General features: G+C 51.4%; 2 protein-coding genes across 4 annotated transcripts in view; one reads left to right on the forward strand and one right to left on the reverse strand.

The window, feature by feature from the left end:
- The window catches only part of Tmem181 (transmembrane protein 181), a 91,631-nt gene extending 74,616 nt beyond the window's left edge, over positions 1 to 17,015 (forward strand). For all 3 annotated transcript variants that reach the window (XM_037200475.1, XM_037200476.1, XM_028860313.2), the window contains exons 6-17: positions 2,454 to 2,564; positions 3,489 to 3,569; positions 5,883 to 5,982; positions 6,552 to 6,682; positions 6,881 to 6,972; positions 8,135 to 8,192; positions 9,746 to 9,848; positions 10,157 to 10,208; positions 11,621 to 11,703; positions 12,653 to 12,742; positions 13,116 to 13,182; positions 13,970 to 17,015. In XM_037200475.1, coding sequence (XP_037056370.1) covers positions 2,454 to 2,564; positions 3,489 to 3,569; positions 5,883 to 5,982; positions 6,552 to 6,682; positions 6,881 to 6,972; positions 8,135 to 8,192; positions 9,746 to 9,848; positions 10,157 to 10,208; positions 11,621 to 11,703; positions 12,653 to 12,742; positions 13,116 to 13,182; positions 13,970 to 14,048 — 1,047 coding nt within the window. In that variant the 3' untranslated portion in view covers positions 14,049 to 17,015. The remainder of the gene's footprint in view (positions 1 to 2,453; positions 2,565 to 3,488; positions 3,570 to 5,882; positions 5,983 to 6,551; positions 6,683 to 6,880; positions 6,973 to 8,134; positions 8,193 to 9,745; positions 9,849 to 10,156; positions 10,209 to 11,620; positions 11,704 to 12,652; positions 12,743 to 13,115; positions 13,183 to 13,969) is intronic.
- Positions 17,016 to 18,084: 1,069 nt separating this feature from the next.
- On the reverse strand, positions 18,085 to 24,650 carry Dynlt1 (dynein light chain Tctex-type 1). Its single transcript, XM_028860315.2, has 5 exons — positions 24,545 to 24,650; positions 22,272 to 22,313; positions 19,414 to 19,537; positions 18,946 to 19,023; positions 18,085 to 18,527 (listed from the first exon to the last, which is right to left on the reverse strand). The coding sequence occupies exons 1-5, from the start codon at positions 24,569 to 24,571 to the stop codon at positions 18,457 to 18,459; spliced, it is 342 nt and encodes a 113-aa protein (XP_028716148.1). The 5' UTR covers positions 24,572 to 24,650; the 3' UTR covers positions 18,085 to 18,456.
- Positions 24,651 to 25,848: the final 1,198 nt, after the last annotated feature.

Below are 25,848 nucleotides of genomic sequence, written 5' to 3' on the forward strand. Positions count from 1 at the left end.
GGCTGGCTTCCATCGCTGTTCCCGGGATGTGCCCACCACAGCTGTCTTCAGAGTGGTTCTTCAGAGCACCTCTGTGGGGCCTTCCTGCCTGTGTGGGGAGCCCTGCATCAGCCTACACTGGTCACTGTTTGGGAACATCTTCCTCTGTTCCTTAAGCACTCTCCTCATTGCTCCAAGGATATTGTCCCGACTCAAGACAACAAGGAATTTTTATGTTACATTGCATATCTGCCGTCCTCTTAGCTTTTGGAATTTTTTATTTTGCGTGTATGTGTAAAATGTATGTGTGTGCATGTTTGCGCACATGGGTGTACAGATCGGAGACTGGTGTTGGTGTCTTCCACATCGTTCAGCACCTTATATATTAAGTTAGGTCCACTTGTGTGAGCCCGGGGCTCAGGAGAGGCAGCCTTGCTCTAGGGATCCTGTCTTCTCCAGAGTGTGGGATTACAGGAGGCAAAGATCCGAACCCTGGTCCTCTTGCTTGCTGGGCAAGCTCTTTCTCCACCGAGCGCCTCCATAGCCTTTGTTACTAATTTGATGTCAAAGGAACAACACCAGCACCCCGAGGTGGTGAGGAAGCCTTGGTCCTTTTGCCGGGGGCTTCACAATCAGAGTATGGCTCACCCTGGGGTCTTTACTGTGGTGTCTGTGACAGTACACAGGAACTGAGCATAGCTCCTGATGAAAACGCCTCTGGCTCATGTGAAGGTCACTTGCTGCTCTTCCAGAGACCCAAGTTCACTTCCAGGCAGCTGTATCAGGTGGCCCACAACCTCTTAGAACTCAAGCTCCAAGGGACCTGATGCCATCTTCTGGCATTTTTGAGAATGTACACACACACACACACAACAAAAAATGCAATATGAAAATTGCAAAAGATTCTTTTACTTGTAAGGAATGTCTCTGGCCAGGGATGGTGACGCATACCTTTAATCCCAGCACTCGGGATCAGGTGGATCTCTGTGAGTTCGAGGCCAGCCTGGTCTACAGAGTAAGTTCTAGGACAGGCATCAAAACTACACAGAGAAACCCTGTCTCAGAAAAAAAAAAAAATGTCTCTGACAGCCAGGTGATGGTGACGCCTTCAGTCCTAGCACTCAGGAGGGAGGCAGGTAGAGCTCTGAGTTCAAGGCCAGCCTGATCTACAGAGTGCGTCCAGGATAGCTAGGGCTAGAGAAACCCAGTCTTGAAAAAACCGAAAAAGAAAGGAAGGAAGGAATGTCTCTCTCTCTCCCAGAAGGTATACCAGTGTACTGCTGAAATCGAATCTGCCCGTTCCTGGTTCCCCTGAGTCCTTCACGACACCCGTGACTCACAGTCACAGCAGAAGGGGGAGCTTAGCTTTGCTGGGGATGAGAACCACACGAGTGGAGAGGGCAGGCAGCCAGCACCGAGGAGGCAGGGAGCCACTCGGGTTGGAGGAAACCACAGCTGACTCCTGCTTTGACTTGGGAGAGGCTCACATCACAGGGCTCCTGCCCCCTCCGAGGGGCCGCCCAGCTGGCTGTGGAGGGGCATGCTGCAGGCTGCAGGCCGTGTGTCCAGCCTCTGCTCACCTCCCTCTCCTCCGAGCCGTCCTTCCCGTCCCTTAGAATGGACAGTGCCGGTGGCCGCCAGCCCCTCTCCTCTCCTGTCTCTCTGAGGCTTCCGATGTAAAGCACTGGCCTGGCTTCTGACCCCAACCTCAGACATCGGGTGCTGCATGTGTTCGGCCAGTGTAGTTCTGACTGCACTGTTGGGGGCCACAGTGAAGGTCGCTGGCACTGGCCGCACTGCCTTCCCCCAGGGGACTGCCACTGCCCAGATGATGGTCGGATGGAGAGTGCCTGCCTGCAGGCCTCTGTAGGCGACACATCCACACCCCCGGGGGCAGTAGCGGGGGGGGGGGGGGGGGGGAAGTCCTGATCCTGAAGGCTAGAGAGCTGGACTCAGCAGACTGTGAAGCCTCCACACTACCGCCCACGCCATCCACTTGCCGTTGCTGGCAGCCTTCGTTGTGGGGAGGGGAAGGAGGGAAGGAGATCCGTCCGTGTAGGGAGCAACAGGCTGAAATCGAGGAGAGAGAAATACATGACTCCTAGACGGCGCATGGTCACGGCATTGCAGAGTGGGCCCAGGCCTGGCAGGCTCCGAGGCCTGTTCTGCTAGCTAGGCTTGCCTTTGCCCTGTGCGGTAGCGCGTTTCCAGACGAGCCACGCTTGTGTTCTTGCGTGGTTAGCTTTTCTGTGCCGGTGCTGTGTTGTGGTTCCGATCACTGTAAGTCATGAGGTGCCCACTGGGCGCCTGCTTTCTAGGAACCGTCCTTGGCCGGCATGTGCCTTTCGATGAGCTTTTGGCAAGTCCCGAGATGATGCGTTCTGCTCATCTGTTGTTGGAATGAGTCACTTCAGGTTCGTGGGTGGAAGGGTCCTTTCCACTTGCTTTTGTGACGTGAACCTCCCTTCTTTCAGAAATGTGCAGAAATCATCGTGGCCCACCTCGGCTACCTGAATTACACGCAGTACACGGTGACTGTGGGATTTGAACACCTGAACCAGCCTATCAAGGAGATGAACTTCACAGTGAGTATGCAGCCAGCCACACGCTCCTGCAGCTCCCTTGTTAGGTGGCTGGGTACACCAGTGCCTCATATGGTTTATTTTGGAATACAGTTGTTCACGTCTGTGAGACCAGGAATAACATAAGCAAAGAAGCACAGAAATGGGAGAAGCCAGGGCCCACCCGGGCAGCACAGCCCACGTGACTATTGGGATTGCAGAGTCATAGTTATATATTTACTTAAGTATTTTAGGAAATACTTCTCACACATGTTACACAAGTCTGTTTTCTTTTCATGTAAAGATTGGCATTTTCTGGTGAAGATTGGCAGGCTGACTTTTGATAGGAAGTTTAAAATTCAAATGCTCTTATAGTGATTATAGAATAATTTATCTGCCAGATTCACCACTTAAAGCCATTTCAAAAAGTTCTTAGTATTTAGGATTTTTTTTATCTGTTCTTTTTGTTTGTTTCTGTTTTGTTTTTTGAGACAAGGTTTCTCTGTGTAGCCCTGGCTGTCCTGGATCTCACTCTGTAAATCAGGCTGGCCTTGAACTCACAGAGATCCACCTGGCTCTGCCTCCCAAGTACTGAGATTAAAGACGTGTGCCACCACCTACCAGCTTTTTTATCTGTTCTTGAATGTAGAAATAAAATGTGTTAAAATCTTACAACACTGTGAGAAAACAGAAGGAAAAACCGTTTTTAACTCCTCAGTGATGGTTCTGAATAGTCGGGTGTACCTCCCTGCGCCCTCACCATGGAATAACTGTTTCTCATAGTCAGGTGTTTTCCCTTCACGTGCAAATCTGACTTGTGGTGTCTCGCACACTCGAATGCTCACACACACAGACACACACCCCCTTCCCGTCCTGACCTGTCCACCCCTACCCACCCTCCACCCCCTCCACCCCGACACACACACACCTCTCTGTTTCACGTTTCAGTGGAAGACATACAACCCTGCATTTTCCCAGCTGGAGATCTGGTTCCGATTCGTGTTCGTGGTGCTCACCTTCATCGTCACCGTGAGTATCATTTGCCCGGGGGGCTCTGGCCCAGTCACTGGGGATGAGGCTAGTCTGTGAATCTGTGAAGTTCCTATCAGTACAGAGCAAGCACCCAGGAGCTTTACCCAGACTCTGAGCGAGGCCCTCCTGTGGTCCGGCTGGGTATTACTAACCAGTCTGTGTCCACCAAAGCACTGTGCTCCAAAAGAATGGATGCTGAATCATTCCACGAGTATTTCTGTGTAGTGTAAGACTTGTTGTTGACCCCTGGTGTCTAGTAAATACCCATCGTCATAATGTAATGTAAACATCATTTAACCCTCATGCAGTGGAGTTGGCCTTGTTGGAGGGACAGTCACAGATGCACCTTTCGCTGAGATTTTTATGTTTGGAAATTTATTCTGGACGTTTGAGTTTTGGGACTTTTTGAAGGAAAAGCTTGCAGAGAAATGGTTCTGCAAATGCAAGCATTTGGGACCCGAAATTTATGCCCACAAGCATACTCACTTTGGGGGAAATGTTAGCACAGAAGGGTACCCAAGAAAGCCCAGCCGTGAAAACAGGGATGTAGACATGGGAGACGGAGTGTGCTGTGCTCAGTGGCTGATTGACACCTGACAGCCACGTTCTGCCGTCTGCTGCTGTGCACTGCTGACAGGGAGTGGAACTCGATCTGCACCGCGTGCAGGGACGACGGCCTCTCTACTGACATCTACAGCACCCTTACAGGCATACTGTAGACCCACAGTGGAGAGCAGGTCACAGCCTTGTACTGAAGGTGTAGGTAGAGGCAGTGTAGAGGGCTACCCACCACCCCCACATTTCCCCAGAGTGCTCTTGAGTAGGAGCCGCAGGAAATATTAGCTAGAAGGATTTAGAGGGGGGAGAAAGAGATAGAAAATATAAGATAGCCTCAAGAGGGCCTGGAACCTATTCCATCTGGCCAGGACCCCCCTCCTGCTAGCTACAGTCAAGTGTAGACTTTACAAACATCTGCGCTCAGGCCCGTGGTCCAGTCATCCTCTCTATGCAGACCTGCTGGGTAAAGCCACTAGGAAACCTGCAAATGGTCTCCCACGGCCCAGACCCTTGAATCAGGCTTAGAGTGGCTGTGCCAGGCCTGGGGCCATGGAGAATGAAGTGAACCCCTGGCTCATAATTGGTCTCTCAGAAATCTCCTCCGTGTGTGTGTGTCTGTGTGTGTGTATGTGCGTATGTCTGTGTGTGTGTTTCTGTGTCTGTGTGTGTATGTCTGTGTGTGTCTCTGTGTGTGTCTGTGTGTGTGTGTCTGTGTGTGTCTCTGGGTGTGTGTCTGTGTGTGTCTCTGGGTGTGTGTCTGTGTCTGGGTGTGTGTCTGTGTGTGTGTATGTCTGTGTGTGTCTCTGTGTGTCTGTGTGTGTGTGTCTGTGTGTGTCTCTGGGTGTGTGTCTGTGTGTGTGCGCGCGCGCATGCATGCGTGTGTGTCTGTGTGCGTGTGTGTGTCTGTGTATGTGTGTGACTGTGTATGTGTCTGTGTCTGTGTGTATCTGTGTGTGTGTGTGTGTACATACATACATATACACATGTATATGGAGAGAGGGAGGGCTACCTGGTATCTGGATTCTCTTAGGGCCCAAAGATTGGTAATCACAGCCCTAAGTTTGTTCTTAAATGGGGAAGGGGCCTGAACATCAGCAGATAACAACCTGTTCTGGAAAACAAACAAACAAACAAACAAACAAAAATAATCCACAGGCCAGGAAATTCAGGTGGCCCAGAAAATGATTAGTTTATATTAGATGACAGGGAAAAAAATAACCCGTATGTAACACCTTGCACGGTGTTTGGAAGCTGTTTAAAGACGTCTCTCCCAAGGGCTCTACACCTAGGGAGGTGTTTGAACACACGCTCAGCCTCTGATACCGTGGCTCGGCTTTGCCTCTTGGCTTCTCCTCGGGGATCCTAATGCTGTCCTTAGTCCGTGGTGCCATCTGTCCACTGCCCTGCTGGGTAGGTGACCTGGTGGCATCTCCAGATGTGCCTGTGCTCCGGGAAGTCCTGTGAGCCTCCATGTGGGGACCGGCCTGAGTGAAGCCGCCCCAAGCAGAAATGCAAGGGGTAGGCACGTTTTCCACGTGCAGAGACTTCGTGTGGAAACGGCTTGTGACCCACCTCACCTGCGGCCCCATGCGGCGGTCATACTTTTCGTCTTGGCTGCCACTGATAGCTGGTGGGACCTCAGGAGTCATTTTAACCAGGGGACCCTGCCTGGGGCCTCCCTGACGAGGGGAGACTCACCCTGCTGGGTGCGGAGACGGGGCCCGGCAGTCACCAAGGCCGTTTGCTCTACAGTGCCTGTTCGCACATTCCCTGCGCAAATTCTCCATGAGAGACTGGGGCATAGAGCAGAAGTGGATGTCCGTTCTCCTGCCGCTGCTGCTCCTCTACAACGGTGGGTGCCCTCCCCTCCCCCCCCCCCCCGGACTCAGAGCGGGCAGCCGTCTTGAAAGGTGGCCCAGCCCCAGAGACCCCAGGATTGTCCGCAGGGCGTCCCCGGAGGAATATGTTGAGGCACGCTCGCGCTCCCCAGGCACCATGTCGCAGCACAGCCGTAGCAGATGCTTGGAGCCTGGAGCAGACACAAACTGCCTGGAGAGCGAGAGCCTGGACGAGCTGCAGACCCAGCAGTCTCGGGACTTGGCTGGACTGCCTCTTCCTCTGTCCCCATTCCAGAAAGCATTTATTTGCTTCCTGAGCTGTGGCACTGGGAATTCTCCGCCCGGGCTGCGGGAGGAGCTGACATGGGCAGATGGCTCCCTCTCTGTTGGGAATCACTGCTTCAATCTGCTCAGTGGCTTCCAGACATTCGGGAACAAAATGGCCTTTGGTGTGCTCCCTGCCCTTCAGCTCCGGCCGGGGGGGAAAGGCGATGATGAGCTCTGAGCTCAGAAGGGGGCGGGGCCTCTGTGCCGGTTGCCAGGCAGCCATGTTCTTGCCCCTGCTCTGTCTTCTGCCTTCCAGACCCCTTCTTCCCGCTCTCCTTCCTGGTGAACAGCTGGTTCCCCGGGATGCTGGACGACTTCTTCCAGTCTCTGTTCCTGTGTGCCCTGCTGCTCTTCTGGCTGTGTGTGTATCATGGGATACGGGTCCAGGTAAGCAGACAGACAGACCGTCTCCTCTTGCGTGAGGCTGCTCATCCTTCAGAATGAGTGGTGCCATGAGACGCTCCCTGGCCTACGATACACAACAGGGGCATGCTGTGTAGAAGTGCTTGGGGCCTAATATGCCCTGTTAGGGTCATGCACTGTTTGCTGTATTTCTTACTACTTTTTTTTTTTCTTTCTTTTTAGGGAGAAAGAAAATGCTTAACTTTCTATATGCCTAAATTCTTCATCGTTGGACTGTTGTGGCTGGCTTCTGTTACGCTGGGAATATGGCAGACGTGAGTAACGCTGCTTGCTGGCTTTGAAACGGTCGCCCCCGGAAAGTGCTGACAGCCGCGGGCAGGCTGGACCTGCCTGCCCTGTGACCTCACCCAGACTGCAGCATCTGCCCCCGCTCACGGGTAGTCAGACCGCTGGATCCAAGGAATTGCGCTTAGCCTGTGTGGCCTGCATCGAAAGGTTTCCTAGTGTAAGGTGGAAAGTGAGAAGGCCTGTGTGTGTCATGGTAGGCTTCTTTAGCGAGAAAGGACTGGGTTTGCTGGAACAGCACCCAGGAACGCCCAGCAGAGACGCTGGAGTCCCCTCTTGAGGCTTCAGGCTTCAGGCTTCAGGTCACGTGACCCTGGTTAGCGTTGTCCCCTTTTGTGAAGTAGCTTTGCTGCCGGAACCGGGCATCACTGCCCAACTCCCCAGAGACGCTGCTCGGTTCCCCACCCCGTGTGCTTTGGGGGCATTTCATGTTTCACTCATGCCACAGTGGCACTGAGAAGACCTCACACCATCCAGTTACTCACTTCCCTGCCAGCCCGGCTCCCAGTGCGAATTCTGGAATTGCAGCTCATGCGAGTTTGTATTGCTCTTTTTTTTTTTTTTCCTTTTGCATGCTCTGTCCCACGTGCCCAAGTATGCCATTGAAATAGCTCCTGGAGCTGGGGAGACGGCTCAGCAGTTAGCGTACTGCACTTTTCAGAAGACCTAAGTTTACTTCCCAGCACCCACATCAGGTGGTTTACACCCGCCTACAGCCGCAGCCCCAGGGGATCCTATACCTCTGGCCTCCCCAGGCCCCTGCACTTATTTATGTGCACATATCATTCCCAGAAACACATACATACACGTAATTTAAAAAGTAACTCTTTTATAAAAGACACCTCTTTAACTGTGTAAGGGATATTTGTGACACAAACGTCCTGCACCTTCACCACACTGATGAGCGTGGACAATTAGTAGGCGTGCACCACTGTATCCGGCTTAGTGTTGGGTACCTTTTCCATGTGAAATATAGGGTTGCTGTTTAAAAATCCTCCAACGTTGGTGGCAAGTACTGTACATTTATAAGCAAAAAAAAAAAGAAGATGAAAGAAAAACCTGAGTCAGGAAAAGTATGAAATGCAGCGTAAGCTTTCTTATCAATCTGTATTTTTAACATCATCCTTTCAGATTTAATGAATTACACGATCCCATGTACCAGTATCGTGTTGACACGGGAAACTTTCAGGTAAGCACTGTTGGTGGAGCCTCACGTTTGTTCGTCTTCACGAAGTGGCTGGTTTTGTGACTCTACCCAGGCCGTTAGTACAAGCTCCAGTGGCTGTTTAAAAACAAGTGTAGAAAGTTCCGGAGTGGAAGATCTGGAGAAAGGGGTCGAGTCATACCAAAAGTAAACCTTTAGGCTGGGGAGGGGGCTCATCTGGTAACGTACTTACCACACAGGCATGAGGACCTCGGAAGAGACTGGTCTGGGGTCTGGGGAGAGCAGAGGATTCTGGGATGAGGGGCCTGGGGCAGGGCACCCTGGGCAGAGCTTAGCTCAGAAAGAGAGTCCATATTTGGGGTGAGGAGGGGCTTGGAGCCAGCTATTGGTAGGGCAAGAGTTTCAAGGGGTTTTCTGGGTGCGGGTGGGTCCAGGAAGGAGAGGCTCTGGCCCATTTCACAGGGAAGAGTCGGCTGAGGCTGTTGGGGGTGACACTCCCAGAGTTAGAGGACTTGGCGCTGGTGGACCGTCTGCTCTTGCTCTTGTATTTGTCTGGCCTGGTTCGTCCTTTCTTTGGCAAACTGAGGCAGGAAGAAGGGCTACGGAGTTAGGAGCCACACTGCAAGGGTATGCAGCCCAGGCCGTTACAGGCTCAGCCACGCCCTCTGTTTCTTCACCTATGAAATGGGTCGATAATGGAATCTCCCCCCATCATTCAAGGAATGCAGAGCTCTTGGTCCAATGTCACAGACAAGGCTCCGCCCTGAATTCTTGGCAAGCCCTTCCCAGCCAGGCTGTCTGGAATGGAGCTTCAGGGCCTCCAGAACCGAGAGCAGCCCACATCCTTTACTGAAGGACCCAGCAGGGACCAAAGATTGCTAGGGTGCTGGGAACAGCTGTCCTGCCCCTCCCCCTCTACGAGGACGTGAACCCAGACTGAAGGTTCTTCCACAGCAGAAGCAGAATCCTGGTCCCTGACCTGCAGCCCCACCCTCGAGGCTGTGACCATGAGAGAAGGCCTCTGCTTCAGGGAGGGCAGGAAAGGGTGCAGCTCCTACCAGAGGATCATCCTAGTCTAGAAGGCTCAGTGAGAAGAGCATGTGTCCCCTCTTCTCAGAGCTGGTGCCCCCCTGCCTTCAGGCAAGAGCTTTCCCATCCTCAAGCAATGGACAGAAATGCCTCCAGACCTTAGGGCTCCCTCTCTCAGGAACACCAAGGCCTGGAACAGTCAGGTCTTACGCGAGGACCAGCTGGGTCCAGCCCTATGTCCCGTCAGCGTAACCCTTGTCCTCAGTGGCACAGGGACCAGGCCCCACCCCAGGCAAAGGCCTCAGTGGCTGCCACCACTTGCTCAGCACCCTCTGGCCTCGGGTTCAAAGCAAAGTACTGGTTCGCGAATTTGAGTGATCTTGGCATGAGATGCCTGTGCTTGGGGGGCCCTTCCTGGGGCTGTGTCAGTGGGGGTGACCTGAGGCCCTGGGTCCCCTCTAATCACACTGGGCTTCGGCACCTGTGGGGTGCTGAAGGCTGCACACGACAGAGCCTAGTCTCACCCTCACCTGTCTCTTTTATTCCAGGGCATGAAGGTCTTCTTCATGGTGGTGGCCGCTCTGTACATTTTATACCTCCTATTCTTGATAGTGCGGGCGTGTTCTGAGCTCCGTCACATGCCTTACGTGGGTGAGTGCCACTCTGGGAAGCAGGGGGCAGCAGGCCCCCCCCCCCCAGAAGCTGCTCGCCCTGTGAGAACTGCCGGGGACCTAGAAGGACCATAAATAACATGTCCTTGACCAGGGCAAGCCGCAAGACGTAGGGTCCTTTGTCAGAATCCACTGTGTTGGGCCCCACACTGTGTGGTCTTCCTAGTAGAACAGGCACAGAGCATGCAAGGGAGAGGGCCTGCCCAGGGGTGGCTTTGTGTATCGTCTCTGTCTTTCAAACTGCGCTAAGGTGGAATTTGTTAACAGGAGCGGCCCCTTCTTTTTCAGATCTCAGGTTGAAGTTTTTGACTGCATTGACCTTTGTAGTGCTTGTTATTAGGTAAGACTTTAGTGTGTGTGTGTGTGTGTGTGTGTGTGTGTGTCTGGGTGTGTGTGTCTGGGTGTGCGTGCATGTGTGCTTGGCTCTGCTTGGGTGTGCATGTATGTGTGTGTCAGGCTATGCTTGGGTGGGCATGCATGTGTGTATCTGAGTGTGCACATGTGTGTCTGGAGCCAGAGAATCAACCTGCGTGTCTTCCTCTTTCATTTTCCACCTTATTATTTTTTATATTAACTAATTCACTAGTGCACGTGTGTGTTGGGGTGGTGCACGTGTGTGGAGGTCAGAGGAAAAGATACAGGAATCGATTCCCTGCTGCTCGTCCCCACTCATTCCCTCTCGTTCCTCTCATGAGTGGACGAAACTCGAGTCGTCAGGCTTGGCCTCGGGCATCTTTCCCTGCTGGGCCATCTGGTCCACCCAGTTCTCCATCTTAGTCTTTTAGCGACGGGGGACTTTCACTGGACCCCGAGCTCACTGATTGGTTAGGCTGGCTGTCCAACAGTCTCTGCCTCTGCACGCCTCCTCCCAGCCACTTCCCAGGTGCTTACAGATGCCCTCCCCCACTCCCAGCTTTCACCCGCACCCGGGATCTGAACTCAGACCCTCATGCTGGCAAGATAGGCACAGAGCCTCTCCCCAGCCCCAGGACTTCATTTCATGAGTGAGTTAACGCCGTATTTCCATCCCCCCTGTTTCCTCCTGGGTACTTGTGGCCACACATATCCACAAAGTCAGAAGGCTCCTGTGGCGCACACCTTTAATCCCAGCATGTGGGAGGCAGAGGCAGATGGATTTCTGTGAGTTCAAGGCCAGCCCCGTCTACAGAGCAAGATCCAGGACAGCCAGGACTACACAGAGGAACCATGTCTTAAAAAACCAAAACCAAAAAAAAAAAAAAATTATAGAATGGCCTAGGTTATAAAAGTTCCATCATGAATGTCCTGGCTGGTGAGGCCATCATCAGCCCTACCACTTTCCCCTCCTCATTCTGAGCCTGCCGATCACATGCAGCCACCCACATCTGGGAAATACCTCCTTCTAGAGATGCCTGAGGAGTGTCTGGGCCTCGAGATCCTTTTGGCGCTGAGGACGGGACCGGGCATGAGCAGCCAGCTGCTATCAAGGAGAAGCCCCTGCTGGGCTGTGGGGGCAGGTGGCAGCCATCCACAGAGTCCTCCCCCAGGCAGCTGTTTCTTTGACTAAGTCCCAAGAGATTGTTAAAGCCATCCAGCCGGTGCCCATGATGCTTTTTTTCGGTTGCTTGAGCAGCATAGAGTGGATGTTGTGTTTTTCCCGGGAGCCAGCGTGCCTGTGGGGGTCACATCGGTGTGTGTATGGAGGTTTCCTGTTGAGTCTCAGTGGGGTGAGCAGCTTGTATTTTTACACCGTGGTTCCCCCTTCTTTTTCAGCATTGTCATCCTCTATCTGAGGTTTGGAGCACAAGTGTTGCAAGACAACTTTGTAGCGGAACTGTCTGCTCACTACCAGAACTATATCCTTGTCCCGGGGAACCGGGCCTGCAGGCGGCCCTGTGTTCATGGTCAACACCTTAGCCTTGGACCTGTGCTCAGCAGGCCGCAGGCATGCCTTGCCCTCTCTCTTGGCTTCCTGTTGGCCCTGGGAAGGGCGAGATTCATCAATCCACCTTATGAGGCAGGAAGCTCACACACAGCAGGGCTGAGTCAGGGCCCCGGATTCGTCACGGTGTGCACAGCCCTGATCCAAGCTGATGACCACACTGTACTGGGCTGGGCTCAGTGCCTGGCTGCTGTCTCCTCAGTGGGGCAGTCAGTCCTGAGCTGCTGGCTCCCTCTAGCAGAGAGAGAGAGAGAGAGAGAGAGAGAGAGAGAGAGAGAGAGAGAGAGAGCGAGCGAGCGCACAGAGGAACAGCCAGGGGCGATTGGAGTCTGTGTGCGGACAGCAGCTTCTGAGCATCACTGAGGTGCAGCCAGATGCCAGCCTCACCACGGTGACAGTTTGGGTTCAGGAACTGCTCACTCGGACTGGAGCTTCGGTTTCTACCATGCCCACATCCAGTCCACATCTTGTTTCTCCTGGCTTCCCTGTCTGTGGTCAGGTGAATGGAAAGCATGCCTGTCTTGGGATTAATGAGGACTTTCTTTATTACTCGTGACTAAGCTCCACCCTGAGTTAGTTCTGAGGTGCTTGGGGGTCTGTAGCTGTGAAGGTGGGGGACCACTCAGCTTTGGGTCTGCGTCTCCTTGTGTCAGTAGACCTCATTCTCCTTCCTGTTCTTTGGGAGTTTGAATCCTGGAGGGTCCTTGTGACATCTAGCCATGAGCTTGAGCTGAGGCATCCTGGCATCTGGGCTGTGGACTTCCCCGAGGCTGGTCAGTGGTTCATCCTGGAAAGGGCTTCTGGGGAACGGGAGGAGGCGGAGGCTCCGTGTCCAAACCCACGCTTACCTTGACCAGCACCACCAGCAGAATTCCTGTCTTTCTACGGCCTGCTGAACTTTTACCTCTACACGCTGGCCTTTGTGTATTCGCCATCGAAGAACGCTCTGTACGGTGAGCCACCTCGGGTCTGGGTTACCGTCCCGATAGCTGAACCAGAAGTTTCCATTGGCTCAGGTTTTCCCCAGGTGTGGGGGCCTGTGGCAGAGAGGAGGCAGGTGAATGGTAGCCTGAAGTTGAACACAGGACAGGGCCATGCTGTGTTTAGTCACAGTGTCACAGCTGAACACAGGACAGGGCCATGCTGTGTCTAGTCATGGTGTCACAGTTGAACACAGGACAGGGCTATGCTGTGTCTCTGTCACAGTGTCACAGCATGCCACTCACTGCTGAGCTTGTTTGGGACTTGGGATCTAGCTCCTTCTGACTCCTGCCTGGGCTAATAACACAAAATGCTCTCATTGAAAAAGCGTTGTTGATTTTTCAGAGTCCCAGCTAAAAGACAACCCTGCCTTTTCCATGCTGAACGATTCCGATGATGATGTGATTTACGGGTAAGTCACCGTCGCCCGTGCACAGCCAGGCTGTCTGCTACTGAATGATGGTATTTGAAGACTGTCTCCATGGCATCAGACTGTTGCCTGGAAGTGTCAGGAGTTTTATGGCTTGGGTTTGTGTGTTTCACATGGACTGAGCGGCAGTCCATCATGCCTGCAGTCTGTGGTAACCCCAGAACAGTTCTGTGTGAATTAATGGGAGCCGTGAGTCCAGCTGGGGGAGTGGACAGGGGTCAGGTGACTAGAGGGAGGCTGTGAGATGAACTCTTCAGAGCAGCAGACAGTGTGACAGCAAGGAGGCAGTCAGGTGCTACCAGATGGGGACCAGAGCGGTGACTTAATAAAGTACCTGTTGTGCAAGCGTGAGGACCCACGTTCAGATCCCAAGGACCCAAGTAAAATGCCTGATTCTGAGCTCAGACGACAGGCAGGCAGATCTTTGAGTTCAAGGCCAGCCAGGGCCACATAGTAAGACCCTGTCTCATAAAACACAACACAAACAAAAGCCAGACCTAGAGCTCAGTGGTACACACCCATAACCCCAACATTGGGGACTGGGGAACAGAAGGATCCCTGGAGCTCAGTGACCAGCAGCCACTCCAGCTGCATCAGTGAGCTCCCAGTTCCGTAAGAGAACCTGTCTGATAAATAAACAAATAAATAAAGTGAGTTGGGGAATGATAAAGGGACATGCTTGGTGCTGCCCTCTGGCCTCCCCACACATGTGCACGCACAGAAAAGAGCCGCTGGAGTGGCACCGTGTCAAAGGTCTCTTTTATAACAGGAGTGACTATGAAGAAATGCCCCTGCAGAACGGTCAGGCCATCCGGGCCAAGTACAAGGAGGAGTCGGACAGTGACTGAGCCCTGGGCAGCAGATGGGACAGCCGAGGGGCCGGAGGCCTTCCTTAGTGATGTGTCCTGGCCCTTTCTTCTACATGTGTGTGTTTGGACTCCTCCTGTAAGCAGAGGTTTCCTGTTCCTTATTTGTTTACATATTTTTAAAGAAAAACCAAATGAAATGAAATATTGGTTGGATTTGATGTCGGGGTAGGTAGCTCCACTAGTTACGAAGAGGCTGCTGGTAGAGAATCCAAAGGCAAATCCTTTCACAGAGATATCAGATGAAATGGAGCCTGTGTGCGATGAGGAGGAGAAATTACCTGTTTTAATAAAAAAGAATGATGTACTTTTTTTTCCTCTTAAAAAGCAATTTGCTAACTCTGAGTCTGTGGGAGGCCTGATGATCAAGGTCCCAACATGGCACAGTTCCTTAGTGCTTTACCCTCAAAGGGAAGCCTGGCGTGTGCCTGCCTCGGGTGGGCAGTCTGCCTCCATCTCCACAGACACATGGAGTGGCCAGTGCGCTGACTCCCGAGCATCTGGAATGATGGTTGAGTTTGGTGAGCCACATACGATGTAACTTTCAGGAATGGTGGGTGGCGAGGTCGGTCACTGCCCCAGAGCAGAAGTGATAACACAGTTGAGTCGGGTGTGTGTGTGTGTGTGTGTGTGTGTGTGTGTGAGAGAGAGAGAGAGAGAGAGAGAGAGAGAGAGAGAGAGAGAGAGAGAGAGAGAGAGAGACTGAGAGAAGCTAAGGTGTCTACAAGCCAGTAGCCCTGTGGGCAAGGTCTTGTGCCATGGTGCTTTTGAAGGGTCTGTGTGCATGGTAAAACTGGGTCTTCTTGTGGTAAAGATGGAAAACAGGGTGGCCCTTCCCATCCCAAGAGTTTCTGAAACTCTACTGAGTGTGAAACCCCAAAGAGCTGTTTGTTTTTTCTTCTTTTTTTTTTTTTTTTGTTTAATGAAAGCTACATGAAATATTACTATATTAGAAATTCTTTATTGCCAAAAAGGTCATCAGTTTAACATTTGGAACTGAAATGGAGAGAAAGGTAAACATTTTGAATGGTTATGGAGACAGCTTCAGATAAAGGAACTCCTTGAAGGTCGTTGTGTCCTTGGAGTGTTGCTCTGTGGAAAATGGATGTCACCTGCACTAGTGAGATTCAGCGCTGGAAATCCTGAGCGCCGCTGCCTTCCGTCACACTCCGTGAACACCTGGTAACGGTAGCCACCCCGCCCGCCTCCGTCTTGGCACATCCAGAGGCCCAGGAACAGGTGGACCCCTCTTCAGGCTCGTCATCTATGCACCGACTCAGATTTCTGCTCTGAGCTGCGGGGTCCTGGCCAGGTGGGCTGGGACCCCAGGGATGCCTGGAGATTCTTCATTCTGCCGGCCTGACTTCTTAAACTTCAGTGTACTTCAATATGGATTCCATGTGCATTGTTTAAAAAACAACAAAAACCCTTGCAAATAGGAACATTTGAATGAGCCTCTAGTGGCAAGGGTAACGGGTTTTTACATGATTTTTACACTCACAGTGCGATGATCACTCGTGTTCCGAGATACTGGAAGGTCCGTTGTTACCAACGCTCACAACTCTAATAGAGCCCTGCATCCATCGGGCATCATCTGGACACTGACTCCTGCTGATTCCATGATGTCCTAACATGTGATAGTTTACGTGTTTTAATCATTCCCAAAAGTTCCCCTTGATTTAGAACGCTATTTATCAGTGTAAGATATTTTAAGCATTTATGTACAGACTTTTAAAAACTGTCCTGCAGCATAATTATAAACTGATCCTAGTGTCTGTGAAATTAACATAAGGGAATATTTTGTTGTTGTTGTCGGAAGTAGGAATTACAAAGAGGCACTTAAGGGGAAGAGGTCATTAAGTTGGGTTCTCACCCTTCTCCAGTGCCATGTAATCATGTATGATATGCGATGTATTATTTGCGTACAGATCTGGAGACTTCGGTGAGTAGGCTGAAGCTGTAGGTGTCAGGTTAAAACGCTCAACTCCGCCGGAAACTTTTATAGTAATGAAGAGATTGTTTTGCTCTGAGGAGATTAAAGTTTTATAAACTTCAGTTACAAATTCAAAGGGCTGACAAGTTCTTTCAGGGTAAGGGTTTGAGTAATACTGTCTCTGGGTATTTTTGATAATGGTCCAACCTAGGGGAACCTGGAAGATGAGGAGATGTCTCCTGGCTTCCCGGGAGAGCTCTGTTATCCCTGTGGATAGGGAGTTGGCTTGATTTATTGTCAAATCATTGTAGCGGCGATGTGGTGCCTTCAAGCCCGTTGAATGGCTAGAGAAGCGGGTATGAAAATACGTGAGGCCCGCAAGACGGTCTCTGTGGTTACAGACTGCAGTGAATTCAGACAGCAGACCTCACCAGGCTCCGGTGCTGAGCCAGTGAAGTCAGGTACACTACACGGGTTAGAATATGGTTGTTCATCTTCACAGGAAACACACAAGCACCCATGAAAGGGAGAAGTAAAAGGGCCTTCTCTGGAGCGCTCCATGAGGAACCGACCTGACACCTGATGAGTGTCTGTACATTTGAGGGTTTAGATATCCGTTGCCTTAGTGGTTAGATTTCTTTTGTGGGGTGGAGGGAGGGAAATACAACTTCTTTTCAGGCCAAAGGGAAACTGATTTAGTCCGACACCTTGCTCAACAGTTCATCTTGGCGTTTTGGGTGCTTCTAGGTGTGATACATTCTACGACATCCTATGACACGGAACGGGTGTAATTCCATTCTGGGGCACAGAAGGATTTTCCACTCCTGAAAACTGCCTTTTTTACAAATATCTGTAAATGTTAAGTAAAAACACTAGGCTCTAAGTCTAGAAGGACACTGGAACTGTGGGTTAATGATAGTTGGGCCATCAGTGGGGCATGTATCACCTGGGCAGTCAGTCAAGGGGTAAATAAATGCTTATTTATGAAGAACTCAATAAAACTCGTGTTTCGGGAATGGCTTCTGTATTAGACCTTTCATTGCTGTGACAGAGACTGATGAACAGTCACAGGAGAGTGACTTCAGCTCACAGGTCCATGGTCAGCGCACTCTACCGTGGGCCTATGAGGAGGAAGGACACCGTGCCAAGAGTGTGGGCAAAGTGGCTGGCCTCCTGGTGGCCAGGAGGCAGTGTCAGAATGGGACCAGAGCAAGAGGCCCTGACCCCAGGGACGTGCTTACTGTGATCCTCTTCGGTGGGCTCCACCTCTAGTTTCCAGCGCCTCTGAGGACCGAGTGGGACAGAGGCACCGATACGGGACGTTTCACATCCAAACCGGAACGGCTTTGTTCTGACAGTATCCCTTGTGTCCCGATGTTAATGCATTTCTAACGTTTAATCTTTTCTGTTTTACTTGCTTTTTACACGAGTGCTCTAGAAAGAGGACTCTTCATCCAGGGGCGCTGGGGAGACAGAGGTAAAGGGCTTGTGAACCTGGATCTGCGGCATCCGCGTAAAAGTGGGCGCAGTGGCCTGTGCTGGGAAAGCGGAGCAGAGACAGGTGGGTGGCTCCCGGGCCTTGGTGGCCTGGAACCAAACTGACGGGGCCAGTGAGGTGGCTCACTCAGCAGGTAAAGGGGATTGTCACTGACCACCTGAGTCCCGTCCCTGGGGCCCAGTGAGGGAGGAAGAACCAGCTCCCACAGGCTGCCCGACCTCAAGTGTGTCGTGGCACTCACGCTCTCGCTCGCTGTCACACACAAATAAATGTAATTTAAAAAAATTAAACACTACCCTGATGGGGTAGAAACATCTGCCACTGTTGGAGGTCTTCGAGGGGGCTCACTGTGTCCCACGTATCTGACCTGCCTCTCAGGTTCATGACCTCTCCAGCTCTGCCAGGGTCACCAGGTTTCACCATTACGGTGAGAAACAGGCCCATGACCCACGAAGCTCCCGGCCTTGCATGTCCTGAGACCATCAGCCAGGGTGTTCATGGACACTCTTAGGGCAGCATGCACAAGGCTGAAAGCAACCTTAAAAAAAAAAATTCTGAGAGCCATAACACAGATCCATGCTCTAGACTACAGAGAAGACAGAAACTTTAATTTTGAATCATTTATTATTCTAACAAAAGTATAAAGTATGGAAAATTAGTGTATCTGAATCGTTTCAGAAAGTAGAGAGAGTTTCCTCCTAGCAGACTTGGGTTCTTAGCACCTTTGAAGAGATAGTTAAGACAAGTGGTGACTGCCAGCCTCAGGTGACCGGTGGCTGCTCATCTGCCTGACATCGTGCGGTCCCTCGGACCGTGGAGTCATTTGGTTTATTTCTCTACGTTTCGAGAGTGCCACAGAACACACTGAGAGAGGAGGAAGGTGTTCGCCCTATTCCTAGCTGGTGGTTAAGATGAAACAGAAATGCGGAGACACAGGCGGCTGCAGGCTGGCGAGGAGGTCAGATGGACAGGCCGAAGGCGCTGACGATGCAGTACATGGTCTTGTTCTCCCATCGGACCGTGCAGCTCCCTGTAGGGAAGACAGACAGACAGGCCCAGGAGGTGAGGAGGCCCGGGAGCTTCAGCTGGAGTCCTTGCCTCTGACACACACATAGACACTTGCCTGACTTGACTTACAAATAAATGGGCAACTGGCTACACTGAATGGGATTTTTTTTTAAAGATAGGCTCTCGCTCTGTAGTCCAGGCTGGCCTCAGACTGTATCAGAGATCTGCCTGCCTCTGCCTCTCTAGATCTAGGGTTAAAGTTGTGCATCACTATGCCAGGCCATGTGGTAACTTTTACAGAAATGCATTGGAGAGTGCAAGACGCCTGAGTGTGCACGTCCCAGAACTGTGCTCCTCAGACTGCGGACCTCTGGACCACGGGGCTATGGGAGAGTCGAGCACTGGGCTGACGACATCTCCTGCAAGGGTGAAAGTCCTACCGTCCGTAGTGCTGTCCCAGAAGCAGGAACTGGCCGTGTGTAACCCAGCTCCGTTCTTCTGCATGATCACACAGGTCACTGCAACCAAACAAGCTTCTGTTAGAAAACCTGGCAACATAAATTCACTTTGCCTGCTTCCAAATGTCGGTAGATCACATGGCTGATGTTCCTAATTAGAGGGGCAGACTATCTTGTCTCACTGACAAAACTACATATCTCCTTTATCATAACATGTTCTAAACATGGCTGATCAGAAATCCTGTAAATTTTGGTTTGACGTAAGCCCTGCAATGGTGATATCAGCCTGATGGGAAAAGTCCGTTCCCTACACAAGAGATGAGATCCTGGGAAGAACTTTCTTGAAGCTCAAGCAAGGAATCGCTAGGTTAGCTTTCTCCCGGCACCAGACACACCTCTAGTCGGTATTTAAAGAGTGTTATCAAGATACACAAGAAAACGACCCATTACCGATGTATTTAAATGGCTTCCCCAGCTTGGTGAGGTGGCTCAAAGTCTGCTCCACGACGTTTGTGGTCCACTGGTTGACTTTGCTGTGCTGGTAGGCATTGCCCCCGATGGCACTTTCTATAGCCTAGGGAAAGAAGCACAGTGGTCATGGTCGCGGAGAGAGCCCAGACACCACACCCACCATCACCTGAAACCGCTCATGGCCGCCCTGGGAACTAAAGACAGACTCTCGAACTTGCAAGCTTCTGCTTAATCTCGGGGCTCCTTTGCGGGTGTGGCTTTCCATCAGACTGCATTCCAGTTGTGTTTACATTAGCTGAAGATCTGTGTTTTACAGAATCTGTCAAATGTGTTCAACATTTTGGCCAAACAAATGGATTGAATGTTCACGCTACTGTTAGTATCTAGAGATAAGCAACACTTTTTCTTATGGAGGCTGAAAAATATTTTGCCAATTTCTTTAAAGCATACTAGGCATTTTTATGAAGCCATAAAATACAAAATTTAAAGCCGTGTGTGCGCAGCTTTAATCCAGCACTCGAGCAGAGCAGGCGATCTCTGTGAGTCGAGGCAGCCTGGCTAAAGTAGTTCAGGAAAGGCGCAAAGCTACACAGAGAAACCCTGTCTCAAAAAACCAAAAAAAAATACACAATTTAGCAGTGTATGTCAGATGACACTGTGCTGGCTGGATGGCTGGCAGCATACACCCAATCCAGCCTTCCAGTGATTCAGCCTTCATTTGATGGGCTGGGTCACCACATCACACGCCTCCTGGACTTGCACATCCCAAAGCTTGAGCTTGGGGTGGCATCGCCCGCTAAGTTCCAGGACTTACTGGAGAGTGCGGCTCACTGTCGGGTCCCTGCTACACTTAGGGTCATGAGCTTCCCATCCCGTGACTCCCTGGGTCTCTCCCCAGCAGAGCCCCACTCCCGGGGGCCAGTGGGGCTCCGAGCAGCTCCTGCCTCACCTCTTCTAACCTGCTGGAAGCCAGAAAAATGAAGATTTTATGACAGGCTAATAAAATATAGAGAGCATTCACTGAGGGTCCTGACCTGTTTTCAGACACTGCACGGTGGTGCAGGGGTCCGTCACTGCAGGCTGAGTGCAGCTCCTGGGCTTGGGAGGGATAAAAACCTACAGTGGACAAGCTGTGACTTCCACGGGCAGATCTGGGGCTCTGACCGGTCACGCTCACACAGCTCCGCTGCCGTGTCTGCCCACTGGGCTGAGGACCAGCGGTCTTGCTTTAGTCCAGGTATCACCAGACACAGATACTGTCAATGGAGGAGGGGCAACCCTCTCTGTGCCCTGTGAAATTCGGTTTTTAGGGAGAGGAAACCTCTAAGTTTGGTCCCACTCATATTCCACGCATAATACTTTGAACAAGCTTGAGGACTGAACGAACCTACTGCCGAGGGCAAAAGAGCCGCGTCACCTCCCACTTCCCCATGGGCTGCTGATGGGTCCCCCCAGTCTGTGGAATAGTGGGTTCCACATCTAGGGTGGGTCTTCTCACCCAGTTAACCTAAACTAGACAAAGACGCATGGTGACCATCCCCTCACACTCTGACACAGTGATGGACTGTATCCCTTCCAACTGTGAGCCAAAATTACCTTCCTCCCTTAACGCTGCTTCTGTGGGTCACTGTCACGGGGGTACAGTTCCTTTTGTCTATCCTCATTGTTTAAGAGAGGTACTGTGATTCATATCAATAATGTATTTAAGAATATAAGAGGCCGGGCGGTGGTGGTACACTCCTTTAATCCCACCACTTGGCAGGCAGAGCCAGGAGGATCTCTGTGAGTTCAAGACCAGCCTGGTCAACAGAGTGAAATCCAGGAGAGGCACCAAAACTACACAGAGAAACCTTGTCTCCAAAAACCAAAAAAAAAATGCCAGGCGGTGGTGGCGCACGCCTTTAATCCCAGCACTTGGGAGGCAGAGGCAGGTGGATCTCTGTGAGTTCGAGGCCAGCCTGGTCTACAAAGCGAGTTCCAGGAAAGGCGCAAAGCTACACAGAGAAACCCTGTCTCAAAAAACCAAAAAAATAAAGAAAGAAATAAAGAAAGAATGTAAGAAAGACCTATGAATAAACCCTTAACTAACTGTACCACCAGGTCCTAAATTAGGGAAAGTTGATACATTTTCTCTGCAGCTGCTCTTCATCAAACACTGGAGACATTTACCCATGTGTCATGAGTCTTCCATGTTACAAGGTTACAGAATCTGCCTTGACACCTTCTAATGCCATGGAAGACTTCCTGATTTAGTATAAATAATCTACGTACTATGGGAGTAATTTTTAATTATATATAAGTAAAAATGTTTGAAATGCCAAAACACAGAGACTCAATAGCTGTTGATTTTTTCCCCATTTTCATTCATATGGCGTCTCCCTCATCCATGCTGTGCTGGCTGGTTCTGTGTCCACTTGACACAAGCTAAAGTCATCTGAGAGGAAGGAGCCTCAATTAAGAAAATGCCTCCAGAAGCTCAGGCTGTAGGCAGGCCTGTAGGGCATTTTCTTAATTAGTGATTAAAGGGACTCCCAGCCCATTGCGTGTGGAGCCATCCCTGGGCAGGTGATCCTGGGTTCTGTAAGAGAGCAGGCTGAGTGAGCCGTGAGGAGCAAGCCAGTAAGCAGCACTCCATGCGTGGCCTGTGCATCAGCTCCTGCCTCCAGGTTCCAGTTCTGTCCTGACTTCCTTCTATGAACAGTGATGTGGAAGTGTAAGCCAAACAAACCCTGTCCTTCCCAGGCTGCTTTGGTCATGGTGTTTCATCACAGCCACAGTCACCCTAACACACATGCCCTCAGTCAAACAGCTGAAAAACAAGCATTGTCTCCTCTTACCTCCTTTACAATGTTGCTCACTTCATCAACAACAAATGCAGTCTGTTAAGGAAGAAAACTTGGGTAAGTCTGGTTTAAAAGCTCTTTTCCCACAGCATCAATAAACACAGTGCGATAGTGAATGCAGTGACTTAGAAACCGGGCTGCTGACCACGCAGAGGACTGCACTGTTCAGCGCCCGGAGATGGGCAGCAGCTGGGGCCGTGGGGTCCATGCTCTGCAGGGCCAAAGCACAGGAGAACACTGTTAAGCCCACACTGCGACCCAAGCTTCACTCCCCACGAGAACCTCTCCTTCCATGGCTGCCGGATCCATTAACCAGTACAGGTGCCGAATTATGAGTTACTCGACTTCCATACAAACTGGCGGAAGAAATGTAAGCAATCCATTTTAGAGATGGGACATCCTCTTCCCTGAGATAAATGGATTGGGACCTTTAATGTGTAAGAGGCTGGCGGTGTACATCACTTTTCTCTACCCCATGCCGGGTGGCCGGCAAGGCAGAGCCTGAAGTACTTTTTTCTTACTCCCCTTTTAACATAATCGTGGATTTGAGTGGGTGTAAGGGTGTCCTGAAAACATCAGCCAGACACTAGCCTGCCAGTGTGCTGCTTATGTGAGAACAAATTATTCCAAATTCTGGGATATCCTGAGCACTGGCAGCCCCCGAGGCTTCTGCCTTCCCAGCAGAAAGGCAGACAGTCCTGTTTTGTTGAAGACATTTCCTGGCTGCTGACCACTGTGGGCCCTGCCCTGTTCTAGTATTGAGTAATGCCCCTTTCTCTTCAGGAGGAACAGAGCTGACCCAAAGCTATCTCACTTGTTAGACTCCCAAAAAGTCACTTGGAAACAAAACCCGAATCACTGTGCTGGTGAAAACATGGTATCTTAGAGAGTAAGTCAGTTGAAAGCCTTCCTGAGTGACTATGGGGGTCCTAAATCACAAAGCAAAGTCCTTGCGTAACTTTCCGTACAGTTAAATTAGTAAAAAGAGAAAGAAACTATTGAATCCAGCGGGCAGTGTCAGCTGCTACCAGAAAGGCAAATGATCTGAGGAGAATCTGGGAAGTTAGGGGCAGGCAGAAAAGGCTCGGCTGAGAAGGCTGCTGGTAGACAATAGTGAGCATGCATCCTGCAGCCAACATCCTGTGTAACACAGATCGCTCTGTCCAGACATTTCACTTTACAGATGCCATCATCAGCCAGTTCATGTGTACAGACTGGAATTACAAAGCGATTTTAGGGGCTTTCTCTTCACAGGGCCGCTTCCTTTTTCATAAAGTTCGACGAGCCGTGACTACAATATGAACCAGTTTTCAGCCTTATATCAGTTTGCTGTCTGGGTAAAGCATTCCCTTTGCTAACTTTAGCTTCTGAATCCTGGCTTGAGATTATTCACTTGGTTTCCACCGGCATTCAAACACAGAACGATGCTGCCGTGAAGTTTGTGTCGAGAAATTAGACCAACACTGAAAGTCTCTGATAAGTGCAAATGGCTTACTCTTCCCTCTGAATATCCTTAGTTGAACTACATTTCAGAAATGTCAAAAGAGGAAATGTTGGGTTACTTGTTTTTTAATTTTTGACAAGCTGTGTAATACGTGAGATTTTACTGAGCTTCAACAAAGACTATTCAGGGAGAAAAAAAACGAGCAACTATAACTGGGGCGTCCGTTCAGCTGTTTCCTGAATGTGTATCAGAACGAAGTAAAAGCCATTTTGACAACATTATCATGTGTCAGAGGCAAGTGTCTAGGGCACTAGGAGGCTTGCACGCACTCTTCCCCGACAAGAATGAGCGATCTCAATACTATCTTAAACTGAAATGAAATGTACCCAGTGGTGGGGGGAGCGCCGCACTGGAGGACAAGGTGCGGCACGGAGACAAAGGCAGGTTCTGTTTGCGCGTCTGCGTTTGGCAGGCGGACAGCGGGGACGGCGGACCCCCACTGCAGGGACCGGGAGCCGCCCTGGGCGCCCGTGTCATCATGCAGGCCACTGCAGGACCCCTCCTTCCCCAACCCGGGCCCCGGCGGGGGTCTGCAGCCGCACCAAAGCGGCGGAGTGATGTCATCCTCCCGGCGGAGACGGTGAGCCCCACCGAGTCCGAGCGCCCCGCGCCGCCGGCACCGCCCACGCGGGAAGGACTCGGAACGGCCCCGCTGGGAACCGCCACCCAGGCTCATCAGCCTCGGGCCGGGTGGCCGTGGGCAGAAGCAGCTGCGGCTTCCCAGGCGGGGCCGCCACCCTCCCGTGGCCGATCCCGACGTTACCTCCTCAGAAGCCTGGAAGTCTTCCATCTTCCCTCTTAACGCGCCGCCGCCGCCGCCTCCGCCGGGTAGAGTGGACTGCGCAGGCGCGCTCAGGCCCCGCCTACTCCTCCGCCCCCGCGCCAGGGACCCTGACCACTACCAATAGCCACCCACGCTCTGGGGCCCGGCCCCTCCCACTAGGGGCTCCGCCTATCGCCAGGCCCCTCCCACCGGTGACTCCGCCCACAGCTCCGCCCCCGCCTGCTGTTCCTCCTGGGTCTCCAAGCCGCAGGGCGTGATCTTGGTCCTCCAGGAGGTGGTTTCCAAAGCAAACCGCTCTCTAAACTGTGGCAACCCAAACCAAACAAAGGTACAAAAGCCAGTCTAAGACGGAAAGCACTGTCCTGGCCCTCCCTCCCGCTCGCTCTGCAGAAATCGAAACTCTCAAACAAGTCCTGACAACTCGGAACAAATTGTAAAATGATTCGACAGTACTGGTACGGGCATTGGTTGCTTCCCCTTGAGTGATCTAGGTTCAGGATATTCCAGCTATCTGAAAGAAAGATTGGAGGCGTTAGGTTTTCCATAGACAGTCAATGAGAGTTTTTCCTTTTAAGGGCCACTTTTTAAAACGTTTTATGCCGAACACTCTGTACAACGCAGTCCACTCCCTAGCTTTCTTAACCAGAGTGAACTAGGCGCCTACTTGTACCCGTGGCAACCAGCAGTTGGTCTGAGCTTGTCCATAGCTCTCCACTTGGGCTGAGGCGTGTGCACCTGCTTGCATGTACCGGATGCTTGAAGCTCTGACTTTGACGTGTGTTCCGTTTTTATCGTGAGCTTAAAACTGAAGGATCACTCCTGACTTCCCCGAAGCCAGCTGTTGGAACCCCTGGGAACAGCTGGTTTTAAAGGCCTCAGGGACAGGCTCCATTGGATCCTTCAGTGATCCTTTTGTTTACATTCAGACTCAGGGTTGGTGTCTGTCACTTGGATTACTACTGTGTTACCAGAATTTGAATCATTCAATTGGGTCTAACTAGACTCCTTCAGAAAAGCTAATCATTCCAAAGACACTGCCCTCTGTCCCATTCTGACCTGCCAAGAACAGCAGTGCCGAGCACTGTTAGCATGCAAGGAGAGTTTTAAAACACCGAAGAAAGAAATCACAGACCCAAGATGGGAGGGACCCTCATGCTCATGGGTCTGCAGAACTAATATTATGAAAATGGCTGGCCGGGCTGTGGTGGCGCACATCTTTAATCCCAGCACTCGGGAGGCAGAGTCAAAAGGATCTCTGTGAGTTTGAGACCAGCTTGGTCTCC

This window comes from Peromyscus leucopus, chromosome 8a (genome assembly GCF_004664715.2).
Source record: "Peromyscus leucopus breed LL Stock chromosome 8a, UCI_PerLeu_2.1, whole genome shotgun sequence".
Taxonomy (NCBI): Eukaryota; Metazoa; Chordata; class Mammalia; order Rodentia; family Cricetidae; genus Peromyscus; species Peromyscus leucopus.